The sequence below is a fragment of the Lindgomyces ingoldianus genome (genome assembly GCF_010093535.1).
Source record: "Lindgomyces ingoldianus strain ATCC 200398 unplaced genomic scaffold BDR25scaffold_21, whole genome shotgun sequence".
NCBI classification, from domain to species: domain Eukaryota; kingdom Fungi; phylum Ascomycota; class Dothideomycetes; order Pleosporales; family Lindgomycetaceae; genus Lindgomyces; species Lindgomyces ingoldianus.
Window position 1 is genome coordinate 550748 of NW_022985182.1, and position 15073 is coordinate 565820.

The 15073-nt window shown below is 51.1% G+C and overlaps 6 protein-coding genes across 6 annotated transcripts; 3 read left to right on the forward strand and 3 right to left on the reverse strand.

The window, feature by feature from the left end:
• Nucleotides 1–3099: 3099 nt before the first annotated feature.
• BDR25DRAFT_394363 (uncharacterized protein) lies at nt 3100–4333 on the forward strand (the record flags this gene model as incomplete). The annotated part of the gene is made up of 5 exons (XM_033698300.1): nt 3100–3135; nt 3163–3236; nt 3269–3500; nt 3582–3780; nt 3819–4333. The coding sequence occupies 5 exons, from the start codon at nt 3100–3102 to the stop codon at nt 4331–4333; spliced, it is 1056 nt and encodes a 351-aa protein (XP_033546195.1).
• A 26-nt stretch (nt 4334–4359) lies between these two features.
• Nucleotides 4360–7520, reverse strand: BDR25DRAFT_356587 (uncharacterized protein; the record flags this gene model as incomplete). The annotated part of the gene is made up of 16 exons (XM_033695667.1): nt 4360–4579; nt 4616–4701; nt 4739–5053; nt 5085–5100; nt 5155–5908; nt 5932–6333; nt 6369–6538; nt 6577–6709; nt 6739–6800; nt 6875–6903; nt 6942–7047; nt 7076–7135; nt 7160–7230; nt 7259–7331; nt 7362–7414; nt 7455–7520. The coding sequence occupies 16 exons, from the start codon at nt 7518–7520 to the stop codon at nt 4360–4362; spliced, it is 2616 nt and encodes an 871-aa protein (XP_033546196.1).
• A 97-nt stretch (nt 7521–7617) lies between these two features.
• On the forward strand, nt 7618–8410 carry BDR25DRAFT_356588 (uncharacterized protein; the record flags this gene model as incomplete). Its single annotated transcript, XM_033695668.1, has 5 exons — nt 7618–7696; nt 7738–7869; nt 7895–8058; nt 8119–8186; nt 8224–8410. The coding sequence occupies 5 exons, from the start codon at nt 7618–7620 to the stop codon at nt 8408–8410; spliced, it is 630 nt and encodes a 209-aa protein (XP_033546197.1).
• Nucleotides 8411–8432: 22 nt separating this feature from the next.
• BDR25DRAFT_356589 (uncharacterized protein) lies at nt 8433–12351 on the reverse strand (the record flags this gene model as incomplete). The annotated part of the gene is made up of 11 exons (XM_033695669.1): nt 8433–8466; nt 8519–8580; nt 8610–8774; nt 8859–9129; nt 9195–9234; nt 9285–9303; nt 9365–9558; nt 9612–9744; nt 9780–12003; nt 12049–12077; nt 12154–12351. 11 exons carry the CDS (start codon nt 12349–12351, stop codon nt 8433–8435), a joined length of 3369 nt encoding a protein of 1122 aa, XP_033546198.1.
• A 573-nt stretch (nt 12352–12924) lies between these two features.
• BDR25DRAFT_263867 (mitochondrial ribosomal protein subunit L31) lies at nt 12925–13711 on the reverse strand. The gene is made up of 3 exons (XM_033686843.1): nt 13639–13711; nt 13307–13536; nt 12925–13240 (listed from the first exon to the last, which is right to left on the reverse strand). Exons 1-3 carry the CDS (start codon nt 13686–13688, stop codon nt 13188–13190), a joined length of 333 nt encoding a protein of 110 aa, XP_033546199.1. The 5' UTR covers nt 13689–13711; the 3' UTR covers nt 12925–13187.
• A 136-nt stretch (nt 13712–13847) lies between these two features.
• BDR25DRAFT_304474 (Sedlin) lies at nt 13848–14988 on the forward strand. Its single transcript, XM_033690216.1, has one exon. The coding sequence runs from the start codon at nt 14037–14039 to the stop codon at nt 14643–14645; it is 609 nt and encodes a 202-aa protein (XP_033546200.1). The 5' UTR covers nt 13848–14036; the 3' UTR covers nt 14646–14988.
• Nucleotides 14989–15073: the final 85 nt, after the last annotated feature.

Consider the following 15073-nt stretch of genomic DNA (forward strand, 5'->3'; position numbering starts at 1 on the left):
TGATCTGCGCTGAGTTTTGCTAACTTGTTGATCGTGCGGGCGCTGTCAAAATCGTGAGGCGGCGTTGCCAAAAGGGGATCCTTAGGCCAAACAAAGACCGCCTCCCGCGAGCAAGAATGATCCGACCAGGGGTCTTCCATGGCACAGAAAGCCGGCCTGTGTGCGACGAGGCCGTGCGCCTTAAAGAATCGTGTCGGGAAAGCCGGCAGATGTCGACGTTTTGAAGGTTAGGCAGGATCTAGAATGATAAGTTAAATTGCGTTAATGCTCTCAGTCTGACGCGATTTCACGCGTCGCAAACTTGGAAGAAACATGAACGTGCTCGCAGAATAGCCGTCTCGGCGATCGTGATGGGTGATAGAGCGTGCAGATGGATGCTGCATCTCCATTGTCACGAGCTGGTGGACAGATGGTCAACAAGACTCAAACCAACTTGTCGCCGCCATGTCGCGTGCGAGTCTCACGGACGTCCTCCATTAATTAAATCTTGTTCCATCGTTAGCTCCAAAGGACGCTTTGATACGCCACCATCCATCTCAACGCGTTCTGGTTTTGAAGGCATTGCCCAACGTCTCCTGCGACCAACAGGAGTCGTCTCAAAGTATCTATTTTGAGCAGTTCGCGCCTGACTCGGCCGCATTGCCTTGAAACTGGCCGCGCGGCCACTATTTCTTCGGAACCATTGGTGAAGTTCGCTTGACAGCATTCGAGAAGAATTTGATACAGAAACATCTCGCGCTCAAAGACATGTCGTTGCCGAATCCACAGCGATCGTGACATGGTACATGATTAAGTAATGTTCCGAAAGGCGTTCGCAGTGGGGTGCGGAGAAACCCTGGGAGCATCGCTGGCCTGTCCAGCGACAAGGGAGACAACCTTGGAAGACAGCTCAGGTACCGAGCGCGACGATTAACTCTAAACCAACACCTAGACTCGACGACAACACACCGGCGGCAAGTACGACACAATGCCATTGTGTTCGCAGGCGCCACAACAGACTAGATACAGTAAAGCGCACCACTTCTCAACTCGTCCTGCCGCGCGTAACATCCAGTACCAAACCCAGTGGCAATGATAAACTAAAGCCCTGCCACCCACGCTTTGACGGAGCGGTTGAGTTGCCACGAGCCGTGGAAGGATGCATGGAGATCTCATCGCAACGGGGTGGGCCACACAGGCTGCTGGACTTCGAGTCGCTGTGACCCCTCGATGATGACAAGGTCGGCACATCGCAGCCGGTGTGTCACTCAGCGTCCAGTCTGGCGGCGACGTGCATTCGATAAAGTGGTCAGCTGAAGCGGCCCTGTGAAAGTCCTAACTGTGAAAGGGTCGAGAGAGATGCCGTGGTCTCATGTGCAGGTTCTACCGCAGCGAGGTCTTTCCGATCGCAGTCGCACGACGGGTACACGAGTCAGACGTGTTTTTCGGAGGATGAGTCGTCGGCTCAATACCCGTTCCTTTCGCACGGCTCATAGCCGCGTCCTGTGAGTATCTCGAGGAGACTTTCATGAGGTTGAGAGGCAAGCCTTTGGCGAAAGTTTATGCCCAGGCTCAACCGTTGCGCGTTGCTGACGGGAAGCAGGGATGCCGTTTTCGACAGCGGCTGGCGATCGCAAGGAAGCTGATGGTGTGCGCATCCCACCCTGCCGTAACTTTACTCCCAACATGGAAAATAACACAGCATCAGGCGTTCCATCCCGGTGACTCTCCCGAATCCCTCAGTGTGTATTGAGTTGCTATCCAGATCCATGACCCATGACCCATAACCCATGAAACCTTTTCAGAAACACAGCAAAATTTCACGATTGGACGCGACACCAGCTTTTTTCCGCATTTTCTTCCTGCCCGCAATTTCCCCCATCTAAAAATGACAGGTCAATCAATGCCGCATGGCCCCCGAGTATTGCCGGAGCTTTAAACCTTGGTTGAAACAGACTAGCCCCCCGGCTGAAGTGCCTGGGTGGAGATCGACATGCAAGTTCGAGGAGCGACCGTTTTCTGTCCAAAGGTCGAAATTTCGGCAGGGTCTGCTCCGCTTCCCTCCAGAAGCTGCCATCGAAAATGGTTAGCAAGACTCGAAAAGAGACTTCTGGACCTCTCTGCTTATACCAGCTTTTCACTCGCTGGAATTATCCGCGTTCAGTGTTGCGCCTGTGCATGACTGCACGTTGGAGCTGTTCGCGGGCTCCATCTGCCTAACCGGGCGTGAAGATCGGCTTCAGGGCCCCTCGACCTTGCTTCCCGCATTCCCTTGGGGGTCGCTGCCACAGTGACCTGGGAGCGAAGCGCAGGCGGCGCCCAGCAACCTCAACATTGAGATTTCCACCAGGCGGCCATGCTGCCCTGGGAAGGATTGAAGGCGGGTCTCGACCAGGGCCGGCCGACCAAACGCAAAAGCAACTTCAGAGGGAGCGATTGAAACGGAGCCGGGCGATCCGAATGCGAGCGTGGATACAAGCTCCGATTTTTTTGCAACATCGACGGCGCCACCTCCCTTGGTGCCTTGAGATGAGAACAACTTCTGCTTTGAAATGCCTCTTTTCTCTAACCGAGCTCACAAATGTCAACGTCTCTGCATAAGCGTCAATTTGGCAGGAAGAGTTGCTTTGCTGATTGGGTACAGCACGGCATTTTCTTTCTGCCGGCTTTTATCTCGATGTCGGGGACGTGCTAACCCGGGCAATATCAAAAGCCAGCGTCAAGGAGGACCCTGCTTCCCGCTGATTCCTGGTCGGAAGACAGGGTAGCCTGCGATGGTGATTCGAGGGGAGCTTGGGCGAAGGGTTCTGACATGGGCTGATGTCTGCAGCATCCGCGGCAGCACATCTTAGATTCTTCTGCCTTCATGATGTCAGGAGAGCACCCTCGGATTTGATCCTCCCAGGCCCGTTGCGAGGATGCGAGCTGGACCCTCGGCTCATGGGCTCAAGGCCGTTCTGGCGACCTTTCCCCCGCCGCCGCCCTCCTATTCATTGGCTGACGGGGTATTTCAGGAGAGACATTCTGTGCCCGAACCAGACTGTCGGGTTGCAGGCCGTGGTCTTTCTCCATGGCGGCAGCACTGACCAAACCTAGCTTCGTATCGCACAATTCTCAAACATGGCACGCGTGACAAGCAGAGCGCATTGGAAAGATGTTGGAATTTTATGTCGTGCCAGATAGCACGCTCATTATGACTCGGTGGTGCCTACCTCGCGTGGTGACCAGCTTCATCCTGATCAGAAGAAGGAAAACTGGTCGATATCCTGCAACGCGCTTGTGAGCAAAGTGTCGGCACCCCGACATTCAGCCAATCACTCTTCAGGGTGCTATATCCGGCAGGCAGCCGTCAAGCACCTTGGCGAATCGGTGACTTGCTGAGTACGCATCTCAGAGTCGTGATTACTCCCGATCATGGCAACAATTTAATCAATTTCTTCCAACTTATTCCGATCAGACAGTCTAATTTGGCCCTCTTGCTGACGTGGCATGACAGCCGATCTCCAGACGAGATAATGAGAGTAGGCACTTCGAGTTAGGCATTGAGTAGAGCCTTGAGCGAATTTCTTAAGCCTAGGACCAGGGTGGTACATTCATTCGAGCTACTGTTCACAGTGCCGGATAGCCCTCGTGACTTCGTCGTATTTAGTGCAACTTCGAGCGAAGTATTCCGCACACCGACCGAGAATTCCATCAGGATTGGAAAGCGGTTTTCGCCTTGTCAAGGCGAAACCGATCAAAACAACTTTCTCATCACATCGCAGGGCCGAGGGCACCAGAACGGTGGATCTGAGCTCGAAAGTCCAGGCCTCATCTGGGGAAGCAAAAACAAAGCACAGTGGAGCCCGGAGACGGAGAATTCTCATCTTTTCGCCAACGAGCGATTGAATTTGGGATAAACTCCGACCCAGACTCGCTATCTCATTGCTTCTTTGCACCAAGTGAATCAGTTTATAGGCCAAAAGCAACATCCTACTTGACCGACTTTCTGACACTCCAATTCTTCCATTTGCTGTCCCTTTTCCCACCGCCAAATATGGCATTCACCAGATCTCCGCATAGTGTCTCTCATCTCTCTGGCTGGCTGCTGGACGGAAATGTCTTTTACAGCGGTGAGGGAAGGAGACCTCATCCAGCCCTAATCTCTCAACACATTCATCCCTTCCCTATTCGCAAATTTGGCCCCAAAAGCCTTGCTGCATGGTTGCTCCGCCTGCAGCCGAGTCTCCAACCACATCAGCTGAAAGATGCAGCAACACGCGAAATTACTGAGCCTGACTTCTGGTTGGCACGTTACATTGTGGACTTGTCAGGCTGCTGTGACATGCCTGTTTGCCACCCAAACCCAGCTTGATGCTCTCCGCGGTAGTCCACACGTCGTCAAGTTAATCTTTCAGTCTGCTTCTGGCATCTGGCTCCCCGGAAATTAGAACGAATGCGTGCGTACTCGGGAATTCGCAGTCGTATTTGCGCCGGATCGGGATAGGTGAGTAGAGTGATGTGTGCAGTGTGCATCGTGCAGAGCGTTACGCAATCGCGAATACTAGACGTGGACAGCTGAAAGGCTGGAATCAACCACAACCTTAATGCATTATCTCGTCTCACTCATTCATTAGCAAACGATGAGGAATTTCACCTCCAATTGCAATTGGTGTTGAACTTCAAGCTTTTCGCGATTCGAGCGCCTGTGGACGTTGGCCAGCAAATGGACTTTGCTTCCTTCTAGCCGGTTTCTAGAAATTTAGGGGGGTAGACAGACAGACATCGCTACCAGGCAAAGTGATAGATGTTGACGTACCCGCCCAATTTCCTTCATCTCGCCAAAACTTGTCAATTCCATCAATTCCATTTCGTTCATCGTCGTGGATTCTATTTTTGTCCACCAGGTTTGTGTCACCTTCTGGTCTGTTTCACAAGCACGTCTCCTCATTGCATCATCAAAGCGGCGGCCTCTCGTCCGGTGAAAGGTAAATTTAAACGTCATATTTCGTCGCGCAAAATTCCCTTTTCGAACATATTGTCGCGGGCCGATAATTTTTCGGAACATTTTCCGGGCAGAAGAGACGCGATTTATCTGTGTCCGTGTCTGTTCCAATTCAATTCACAACGTTCGAGATGTTGCTGCCACAAATAATGTCTCACAAAAGCCCTTTCTCGTGTGCAAAAGTTTCCGACGATGTGGATGGATTCTTTTCCTCGACCGACCGAACGACCGAGCATTCCATGCCCAAAGCGCTGGAGAACGCTATCAAGAGAAAATCCAGGTTGTCCACGCGTGTAGCTGTGTAGCCTGTATCACCACAAGCGACGCTTTGATAATAGTTCAAAGACTCCTGTCCAACAATGCAGGGCAAGTTCTGGTACCGAGCTGATTCCTGTGTGATCGTTCCAACCCCCAACCATGAACGCGCTCCTGAAAATAGCCCCTTAGCACGACGACACCTAACATATGGCATCTGAAGCTGGCGACAGCAAGGCAGGTTTACAAATCCTGCGACTCCCGATGAACAAAGCGCATTGTTGGGAGAGAGGAGGGGTTTTCGTCTGCCAAGCGCAGTGCGGCCGTGTGGAGGCTCGGTACGGAGAGTACACAAGCCGACGGGTTCACGAAACTTGGACAAGTCGTCTAGTACTCGACCAAGTAAGTGTTTCAGGAGGCGGAGTGCATGACGGGTGCCCTCAGCCTCACATGAGCTGGCTTTCGTTCTGTGCTTGTTCAAAGGCTTGGGTTGGCGGCACACGTGTACCATTTCAAATCGCAGAGGTCCAAGCAATCGGCTCTTGACGTGCATCGTGCGACACAATGGGGGCCGATGGACGAGAAGGATGTCAACACCAGCGCCGAGGATACATTTGACACTGCGCAGTAGTGAGTCTGCTTTGTGAGCAAGTGTGTGGTGCAACCGGAGAGCGTGCGCATGAGCACATTCTGGTATCATCTAGCTCACACACTCTGAAAGCTTTCGAGTGTCCAACGACCCAGTATGCACGTTCCAAAGCAATAAAAGCTGACAATTCTAATGGGTAGAGATGCTACATTGGCAAGTACTGTGTCTCTAGAGTCCTCCCGCGCCTCAGATCGCCGCCAGCGTACATCACTATAAGCATCGCTAACTTTTCTGGGTGTCACACTCGGAAGTACTACAAAGCTACCTACTGCGCCGCGAGAGGAGATTGTGGTATTCAGTGAACGTTGCGATCTCAACACCAGTGGGGAGAGGCGGAAGGGACACTCGACGATCGTTATTGCTATTAGCTCTGGTGCGAACAGCACACAGAACCTCAGTGAAGAATATTCATGTGATATACTTGGGGCTCCATGATTGATACCCAAGCTAAGGCCGATGCTTATCGCTCTAGAGGCATTCCTTGTGCTCGATAGTTAGAACGGGGCAGGAGGCAAAAAATGGATGCCGGGAAAGGTGTGGAGTGTGTTGGCGACCTTGCGTTTTCTCTGAAGTGAGGGATATCCATGACCTGCGCCTCGTTTATCGGGGATTTTGCCACTTTGAAACTGGAAAGGAGGCTGTCGAGATATCGGATAGCAAATACCCATGCACTTGATCATGAAGAGTGTGTTGTTGATGACCTGTTCACCGCTTGAATTGTACCGGCTTTGACAGCCGGCTTGCTAATGCCCACTCATGCCTCCTAGGCCCTGAGAGAAGCTCATTGTGATCAGAAAGACCTTGCTGGATACCAGCTGCCTCTCTATGGCCTTTAATCCAATCTAAAGTCGCTTTGAAGTGCTAGTGGGACCCGGCCTTGCTCCCAGGGCTTCCTGTGGTGCCTCAGTCGCAAAAATTCGCCATATGTCTCTCCTAAGGCGAAAGAAACTCTAGGAAGCTAACACTTCGGTTTCAAGATACCCGTGGGCAGAACCTGCGTTTCTCACTCACTGTTGTCCACATCTCGACACTGACTCTCAACGCGTCACTCCTCCGAGCCTATTCTGCCTCGACACTGCGCTTCTTCACGATAACGCTTCGGCCACTCGCTCTCCCACCTGACCTATCGACGGCGACTGAGGCAGGGTAATGCAATGAATGGACAATATAGTTGAGAATACTGAGTCGTCGGATGCTCTTGCCGTCACGATCTGTCAAAGAATGAACGCGTTGTAGCGATAGCAACTTTCCTCAGCTTCAGTTCGCCCCTCTCATACTTCGCCACCTCTCACTCACAATCTAAGAGCAGCTCGTCGTTGACGTACGTTAGGATATCGGGGTTATAGCAGTGACCTTGTGCAAGCTTTATGCAAATCGCAGGCGCTACCCACGTTGGATAGCAGCGACGGTAGGATGAGCACAAAGGACTCGAACAGCCGACACCCAGCATCCTTCTTCAAAACACTAGTACATCAGCTCGTCTTTAGAACCTACTCACAGAGCTCGTGCACCGTGTTGCCTCTTATTCCACAAACGAGTACGACAAACTTGACAATCGAACGTTTGTTGGCATAGGGTCTCTCAGACTACGCCGCCGCATACTGATCTCTTATCAGGCCTTGTCTTCATCGAGAAGTTCAAGATTATACGCATTCAGCTAGGTAGAAAACTACCACAGCAACTCCTGAAATCTCAGGTCGCCCGACGTTCCATCATCTGGTGTAGAGGTTGATCTTCTGGCCTCTGGACAATGCTTTCTCTAATCTTTAGTCGGATTTTCTCTCAGGAAACTTCCGGACTTGATTTCTACTTGGGTACCAAACAAATGAGTCAACTATAGACTGCGCTAACAGCACTGTCTGCTCGACAGGCCTTCGCAGCCGCACGAATCCCCACTACAATGCTCCCAAACGCCATTGTCTAGCTTCTCAAACTGCGCTCTATCAAGACCCAAAGGGGAAGTACAACGATATCTCGTTAGCTTCTAGTAATATAATGATTCGTTTTCACTGCTGTCGCTCTCGCAGAGGTCGCCTTGGAAGATCTCCATGTGGACAACCTGAAGCACAATAGAACCCGAGGATTGGCAAACGATATTCTGAAGACCGATTCGTCGAATATGTTGTCAAGGCTAAGAGAAATTACTCTCTGGTTTTCTACAGAATCGGCAGCTGGTAAGCTCGTCAATAGAGTGGCTTTCTGGCGATTGGGGATGCTAACAAAGCCTCAGATGTAATCCGTGCCTTTTCAGAATTCTCTGCACTGCCCCAAATACTGGTGTGTATGCCCAAACTGGGGTATCTTCACCTTGAGTTTACCGTTGAGAAAGCGCTGCACCTATCTTCACCTCGACAAGCGATACCATGACTACCAGTCTCGAACTTCTTACTTTGGAAGGGTTCGACCTCATTGAATATGCAGATACGCTGGGAGACCTTGATAGACGTTTGCTTCGGCACTCGCATCGCCTGGAATATGTCAGAGAATCTAGCTACCGCCTGCGCAAAGCCCAAGACGTCGTTAAGTTGCTTCGGGTGTCATAGAATTTTCCGAAGCTTAAAATGCCTAATATTGAACATACTCAAAATCGGAGTCGATCCTCAGTGGGTGGCATTTCCTAAGTGCTTAAAACCCTCCCCTAGGCGGTGTACCGATCCTGCCTTCGAAGACATGCCTCAGATATTGAGGTGTTGACCAAGGACTTGACTCTCATCTGATTACATTTGAGTAACCTCGACTCACATCGGCGACTTTGTTCAACTGGTTTGGGAGTCGAGTAGGTGGTTGGGAATTGTAGCTGTGCTTGTAACTGCCACACCGAGGGTCACTTGGGGGAGGTGGAAGGGCATAACGTAAGACGCTAATACAGAAGGACACTCTATTGTGGAGGAAAAATGCTAGTGCTACCTGGAGTTATCTTAATGTAGAAATTTAGTCCTACTCTTCTTAGCAGTGATATCTCCCAGCTATAGTGTCTGGAAGAATTCTGACCTGTACCCACAGCCTGCTTTGGCGGGTGTAGCTAATCTCGCATCTTCCTAAACGCCAACAGGCGTTCTCGTCATTTGTATTCTTAGTGGGGAGCATAGCATGTCGCAAAGTATAACTTAATAGATCCCAAGAGACTAGAGAATTCAAGAAAGGCTCATATCTTGTATTTAGTTGCAAGTGGATGGTGGCTGTCGTATCGTTAACACAAGGTTCTGGGTATTCCATGCTCCGCGTCAAGGATTTCGCATCAATCAGTTTCAACCGTGGTTTTCTGTACACTAGAGACACATCTAGGATCTCTAAGGTTTTATTAAATGTACTCTGTATGTAAAAGACATATAGTTATCTGCAAGGAAGGGATGGAGCGACTTGCTCTCTGCGCGATCCCACGATTACTGTTAGGTTTAGAAAACGCCTAGTTGATACGGGAATATAATCTTGCGGGCTATGTGAAGCCTCCCGCGGGACTGTACACACACCTAGGCATGTCGAAGAGCTGGCCCTACACCGCATGCCAACTTCAAGCCTTGGTGTCCGGCTACAATACCTCCTCCCGCAAATGGATGTATGAATACAAAGAAGACCGTAAAAGCCAGAAACAAACTCGGCGGCTTGGACCCCAGCCCTACCAAGCGGAACTCCAATCTCTGGTCTTGTTCCCACAGCCAACATTCTGTATGCTGTTCAGCACTCCCAGAATCTCCCAATCCATGCATAGAAGGACAACGATGAGAAATCTCAGCGCTGCTCAACCGTCTGCCATCTCCTCATTAACACTAAAAACCACCTCATTCTCCATCTTGAACGAGCTGAGGTGCTGAACATCCAACCCCCCCCATATTAATCTCCTTCCAGCTCCTGATCCCCCATCCCCATAGCCTTCTTGCTCAACGCCCGATCCCCGTTGTTCCCATCGTCCACCCACGCCGTCCTGTCATACACACATCCACTATCATCCTCACCACCCTCACCCTCACTCGCTCCGCCCATCTGACGGCGTTGAACCCTCCGAGAAGCAGTCAAGCTGACGCTCCTCATCCCCGCCTCCATATCCTCCACGCGTGCGAATCCAGCATGCTGTTGAGCCTCCGCCAGCTCTTTCGCTGCTTCTCGAATTCTAGCTCTAGCTTGAGCGCCGGCTATTCGCATTTGGCGGCCAGAAGGACTGTATAGATTCGGCGTGGGTGGGGACACTGGGGTTTCAGTTGGTCTGCTGGAGGGATTTGCTCGGTGACTTAGTTTAACGGCCGCTTTGGAGCAAGCGCGAACAGACGGCGAGCCTGGGCTTTGCACTTGCATGTTGTTAAAGTCCCGATTCCTGTTCGCCACAGGGGCCCTAGGTGCTGCTGGCGTCGTCATCCTGGCCTTAGGTTTTGTCGGTGTCGTGGGAGCAACTGTCTGCCTCTTGACCACCCGGGCAACGCCTTTCCGGTGTGCTGCTCCTGTCTCTGTTTTCGTTTTCTTGGTAGCTGGAGGTGTAATTGTAGCCAAGGTTTTTAGCACCTCGTTTGCATTGCTGTTAGCTGGTGAAGCCGATCGTGAAAGCACGGAATCAGACCCGTCGTCGCTGAGATTAATTGTATTCTTCCTTTTCCGGCTCTGCGATGCGCTGGTAGTTTGCGAGAGTGTTGAAAACCCCGAATTTTGAGATGCGATAGAGGCTTCTCTCATACGGCGTCGCTGTGTAAGCTCAGATGTGGCATTGTTTGGGAAGACGATCTTTGGGACAGCCGGGGTCTTGAATTGTGGGGGTGGTGAGATAGCTCGCTGAACCTTTGGTGTGCTGGGTGGTGAAGTTTGTAGGTTTGAAGGCGCGTTTTGTGGAGCCCTTGGTGGCGCTGGTATACTGGAAAGTGAGGTTATGGTATCACTGAGTCCTTTCGAGACTTTGGCCTTGACTAGAACAGACTGTTTCTCCTCAGACTGCGATAGGTGCATAGCCATCTCACGATCAAGGAGAGGGAGGTCCTGTGTGTATAAAGGTGGCGTGCTTGGATAAGATCGCGGAGGATGAGGCTTCTCACCCCAAGTGCCCCGAAGCTGTCCACCCAGCTCTCGGATTTTTGAACGTTGTTCGGCAGACGAGAGGTGGCCAGGCGGAGTGACTGGATCATAAACAGTGCCCATACAAGGTTGACATTGAGTCGTCTCTAGTTGCATACTGTCGCTTTGCGCCCTGGAGTCCCTCCTCTTCTGTAGCGCCAACAGTGCAGATATATGCACGGGAGAATCCGCTCGGCGGCTTGGTTTGATATCTGAGATCCTATCTATCAACTCTACATCTCGTTGTACACTATGAGGGTTGTAATTTTGAAGAATACTCTGTATCTCAGGGAACCAAATCTGACTTCCTCCATCCTTCAGAGCATTTCGGATGAAGCCACCGTTCTTTTGTTGGGTTTGAAGCGAAAGAAGGCTTGGATTACGTGGTAGAGAAGGCGGATCTCTTACGATTCCGGATCGGTTGTTAACTTGCTCATAAAAGACATTCATGCTAACTTCTGGCCTCGGGTCTGGTTGCAGTGGTCCTTTTCGGTGGCTTTGTTTCTGAACTGGCGAAGCTTTTGCGGGAGACTGTCGTGGTGTCTGCCTTGGGAATAGCTGGATGGTATTGTTGCATGGCGCTGAAGCATGCAGGTAGGCTTTCACTACCTGTTGATTTTGTTCCTTCCCTCCCGGCTTGATAGGGTTGAAGAGTTCAATCTCGTTGAGCCGAGGAAGTTGGCTGTCGCTCTGTCCTTGTTGTCTGGAAATACTAGAGGGCCTCAATAAGTCTTGGAGAACGACCTGATCCTGGTCGTTGAGGCTATTGTGGCCTTGCCCTCGCGGTTTGTCGATACTTGAAACGCTTACTAGATTTCTGGTATTGGCTGTCTTGCCCGCTTGCCAATCTTGAGTCGCTGATTGACCTGATTTCTGTATCTGCGTTGGAGTCGCAACATCACTAAGATCTTCATTGTCTGCCGATTCTGAATCACATAGATCGATAGATTTAGCACCTTTGGAGATATTCGGACAGCAAGCCGGTGGGGGCACTCGGGATTTGGTATTTGCTTGAGAGAGTGAATCTTGAACTGGCTGCGGTGCTAGTATCGATATGTTTGTTGGAGATTGCACGGAGGGCGTTGCTCGTACGATGGTTCTACTGGGATTCCTAGAACCCGAGCCTAAAGCTAGAGCATTTCCAGACCTCTGTGGCTGGGTCGTCGGATCCAGCGCCTGGGTCGCATATTAGTCTTGCCTTCCCTTTCGAGAGGCCCAAGGCCTTCTACATGGTTGTGGTTATAATCCATACCGTCTGATTCCCCTCTCCTACTTGTCTTGCCCGAAGATCCAACCATTCTCGTTGTTGTCTAGCCTCAAATTCAACCCGCTCTTTCCACTGACGAGTTTGCAGTGCTATAAACTCATCAAAAAGCTCTGGTGACATCAGATGCGATGGATCTGGACCTTGGCCCAGACCCGGGACTTGATCCTCATCTTTTGTCGCCATCATAATCTTTGTATTGCGATCTCGCAGTGATGGTCGAGAGGTGAGGTTAGGGCAAGAAGAGCAGCAAGGGGAGGTGAAACAGAGAAAGGTTATTCAATCAAAATTCGCGAAGCGAGGTGAATCCAGGCCTGCTGATTGCGGGTAGTCAGTAAAGGTGAAAGACTAGCGAGCTTAAAATAGTGAAAAACTCTAGGCCAGGGACGAAATTATTGCAGTGGGAAAGTGGAGGGGAATGAGAAGTGAGTTTGAAGGGGTGGAAAAGAAAATTGTTGTGGTGAAGATTTGATAGAGTGGAAGTGAGGAGTGGCATGTTTGCGGTAGTCATAGAAATAGAGATATTGACGGGAATTACAATATGACATGAAAATGAGACCCCTATATACTGTTTTGTGGAAACAAGAACAAATAGCGGGGAGACTTGAGGTGAAATAAAACGTTGAATAGAATACTTCATTCGGGTGTTATTGGCAGTGCAACGTAAGGCCTCGGAATGCTGGAAGCATGAATAAATAGCTGAAATGTGACGTAGACCAAGGTCGGATGCTTTGTGCTCATCTTGTTGAATGAAGGTGTGCAAAACGAGACGGAAAAGACTATGAGTGCCCGTTTTAATTCAGTTGGGTTATTTTAAAAACCCGAAGTGATTTCAGACCAATATGTCTTCGCTCGAAATCCGATAACGTGGAGCACCATAGGCATTGGGAGATGACATTCCCAGCCTTAGTCAAATAGCGCCGTTCCTTTCGGTCTATACCGTATTGAAACACATAGAGTACATGGTACATCCTCCCCCTCCCCTAAAGACCGACAATTCCTGTTCCACCGGCCCCGCATGCTCAGAACCCCGGCGGATTCAACCTCTGGCTCACCCTCGTCCACTTCGGAACCTCTGAATCGCAATTAGCACTCATCCAAGTTAAAAACCCGGAAACCCCAAATGAAAAAAAAAACTTACTATGCATCCCCTTCCGATATCTCTTAACCTTGCGATCAAACACGGAATATTTGTCCTTCGCTAACATCTCCTGCTCTATGGGCATAACCTCCTTCCAGCGCTCAATTTTCCGGATGCTTTTCGCTTGTTTTGCAAGCGCGGACGAGAGTGTTGAGATAACGTGGTCGACATGGCGGAGGCGCAGGCGCTGCCGGGATTTTTGGTGGCGAGAGAGGCGGAAGGGGATTTTCCTAAGGAAGGGTTAGAGGGCGTTTGATTTGAGAGGCGGGTAGGAGGTATTGGGGGACTGGAGATGGCTGTGGTGTTGGGGGGGAATTGGAAAGGGAACAAACCATAACAGGCCGCCTGAGAGCGGGTTTGTGAGGCGGAAGGGTCCAAACATTATGGTCGTGTTGTAGTTCAAAGGAAGCGATATACAATTGAAGATGTGAGGTGAGGTTCTCGGTAGAAAAGTGCTGGGCAGAAAGCTTGGCAACGCACTGATCCCTGCGGCGGGCTGTGGTGGAGCTTGCAGAGCCTCATTACCGACCACCGCAGCACTCCCGAGTGCACAGTCCCATGCAGACAAATCTTGTCCACACGGACTGCTCTGTCGCTCTCCAAATACCAATCGATTCCCTTCTACTAAGCCAGATACCCATACCTCCTAGAGACACACTTCCCTCAAACTCACCAAATCCAAATCCAAATTCAAATCTCCACTCATAATCTCCCCATCCGACCCTCCACCATGTCCTACACCTTCACTATCCTCTCCCCGCACGACACCCCCCTCTTCACCCACACCTTCGGCACCTCCCGCTCCTCCGGCACCGGCACCCCCGCCTTCACAACCGCCGACCTAGCCCTAAACCCCTTCATTATCCACTCCGCCCTCGACATCGTCGAAGAAGTACAATGGGGCCCGTCATCCACCTCCGGCTCTGCACCCATGTATCTAAAACACATCGACAAATACCAAAACAACTTTATCAGCTGTTGGATTACGGGTGGGAATGTCAGGTTCCTGTTACTTACAAGGCCGCGGGATGAGGCGTTGGGGATATCGGCTGCTAACCCCTCCTCTGGCTCTGCGTCGTCCATCTACTCGACCGGATCTGGTGCTGGCTCCGTGAGGGGTAGTCTCGCTGGAGGACGCGCAGGCCTTGGCGGCGGCGCGGGGATGTACAACCCCACGAGTCCTGCGACCGAAGAGGCGGTGAAGAATTTCTTCGTTGATGTGTATGAGAGCTGGGTGAAGACGATCATGAATCCGTTTTTTGCCGTGGGCCATGGCGATGTGGTCAAAAGTCCGGTTTTTAGGGCGAGGGTGCAGGCGGCGGCGAAGAAGTATTTATGAATGAGGGCATTCTCCGAGCGTGTGCTGCGTTGATGAGATTTAGTATTTGGGTGAGGCATGACTGGGAATGGTTGTTGAGATATGCATATGCGTGTGTGCAGAGAGGGAGGGAGTGTGGATGCTGGATGCTGAATGATGGATAAGGTATTATGCTGGAGCCGGACCATGCGGTTGGCATTGGCACGCGAGTCGACGACCTTTGCGGGCCTATGAAACTCGGTACCCACACCTACTATCTGCCGCGCATTACGCCATACTACCTGTGAAGGGCCCCCGACATCTATGGAAGAAAGCACAGCTACCTTCATTAGGAGCTCGAAGTGCTATTTACCCACGCTCGGCCTCCCAAATTAGCTTTACCATTCTCGATGGAGAGGACCAGCTACAGCGTCAGCTAGTCATGCACGACTAGGAAGAATAGAAGTCTT

What these genes read in the sequence shown, in the direction of transcription:
- BDR25DRAFT_263867 (XM_033686843.1), bottom strand. Translation starts at nt 13,688, where the DNA reads ATGTTTGGACCCTTCCGCCTCACAAACCCGCTCTCAGGCGGCCTGTTA. An exon ending in CTCTCAGGCGGCCTGTTATG is followed by an intron (nt 13,537 to 13,638) that starts GTTTGTTCCCTT and finishes ACCCTTCCTTAG; the next exon opens with GAAAATCCCCTTCCGCCTCT. An exon ending in ATATCGGAAGGGGATGCATA is followed by an intron (nt 13,241 to 13,306) that starts GTAAGTTTTTTT and finishes ATTGCGATTCAG; the next exon opens with AGGTTCCGAAGTGGACGAGG.
- BDR25DRAFT_304474 (XM_033690216.1), top strand. Translation starts at nt 14,037, where the DNA reads ATGTCCTACACCTTCACTATCCTCTCCCCGCACGACACCCCCCTCTTC.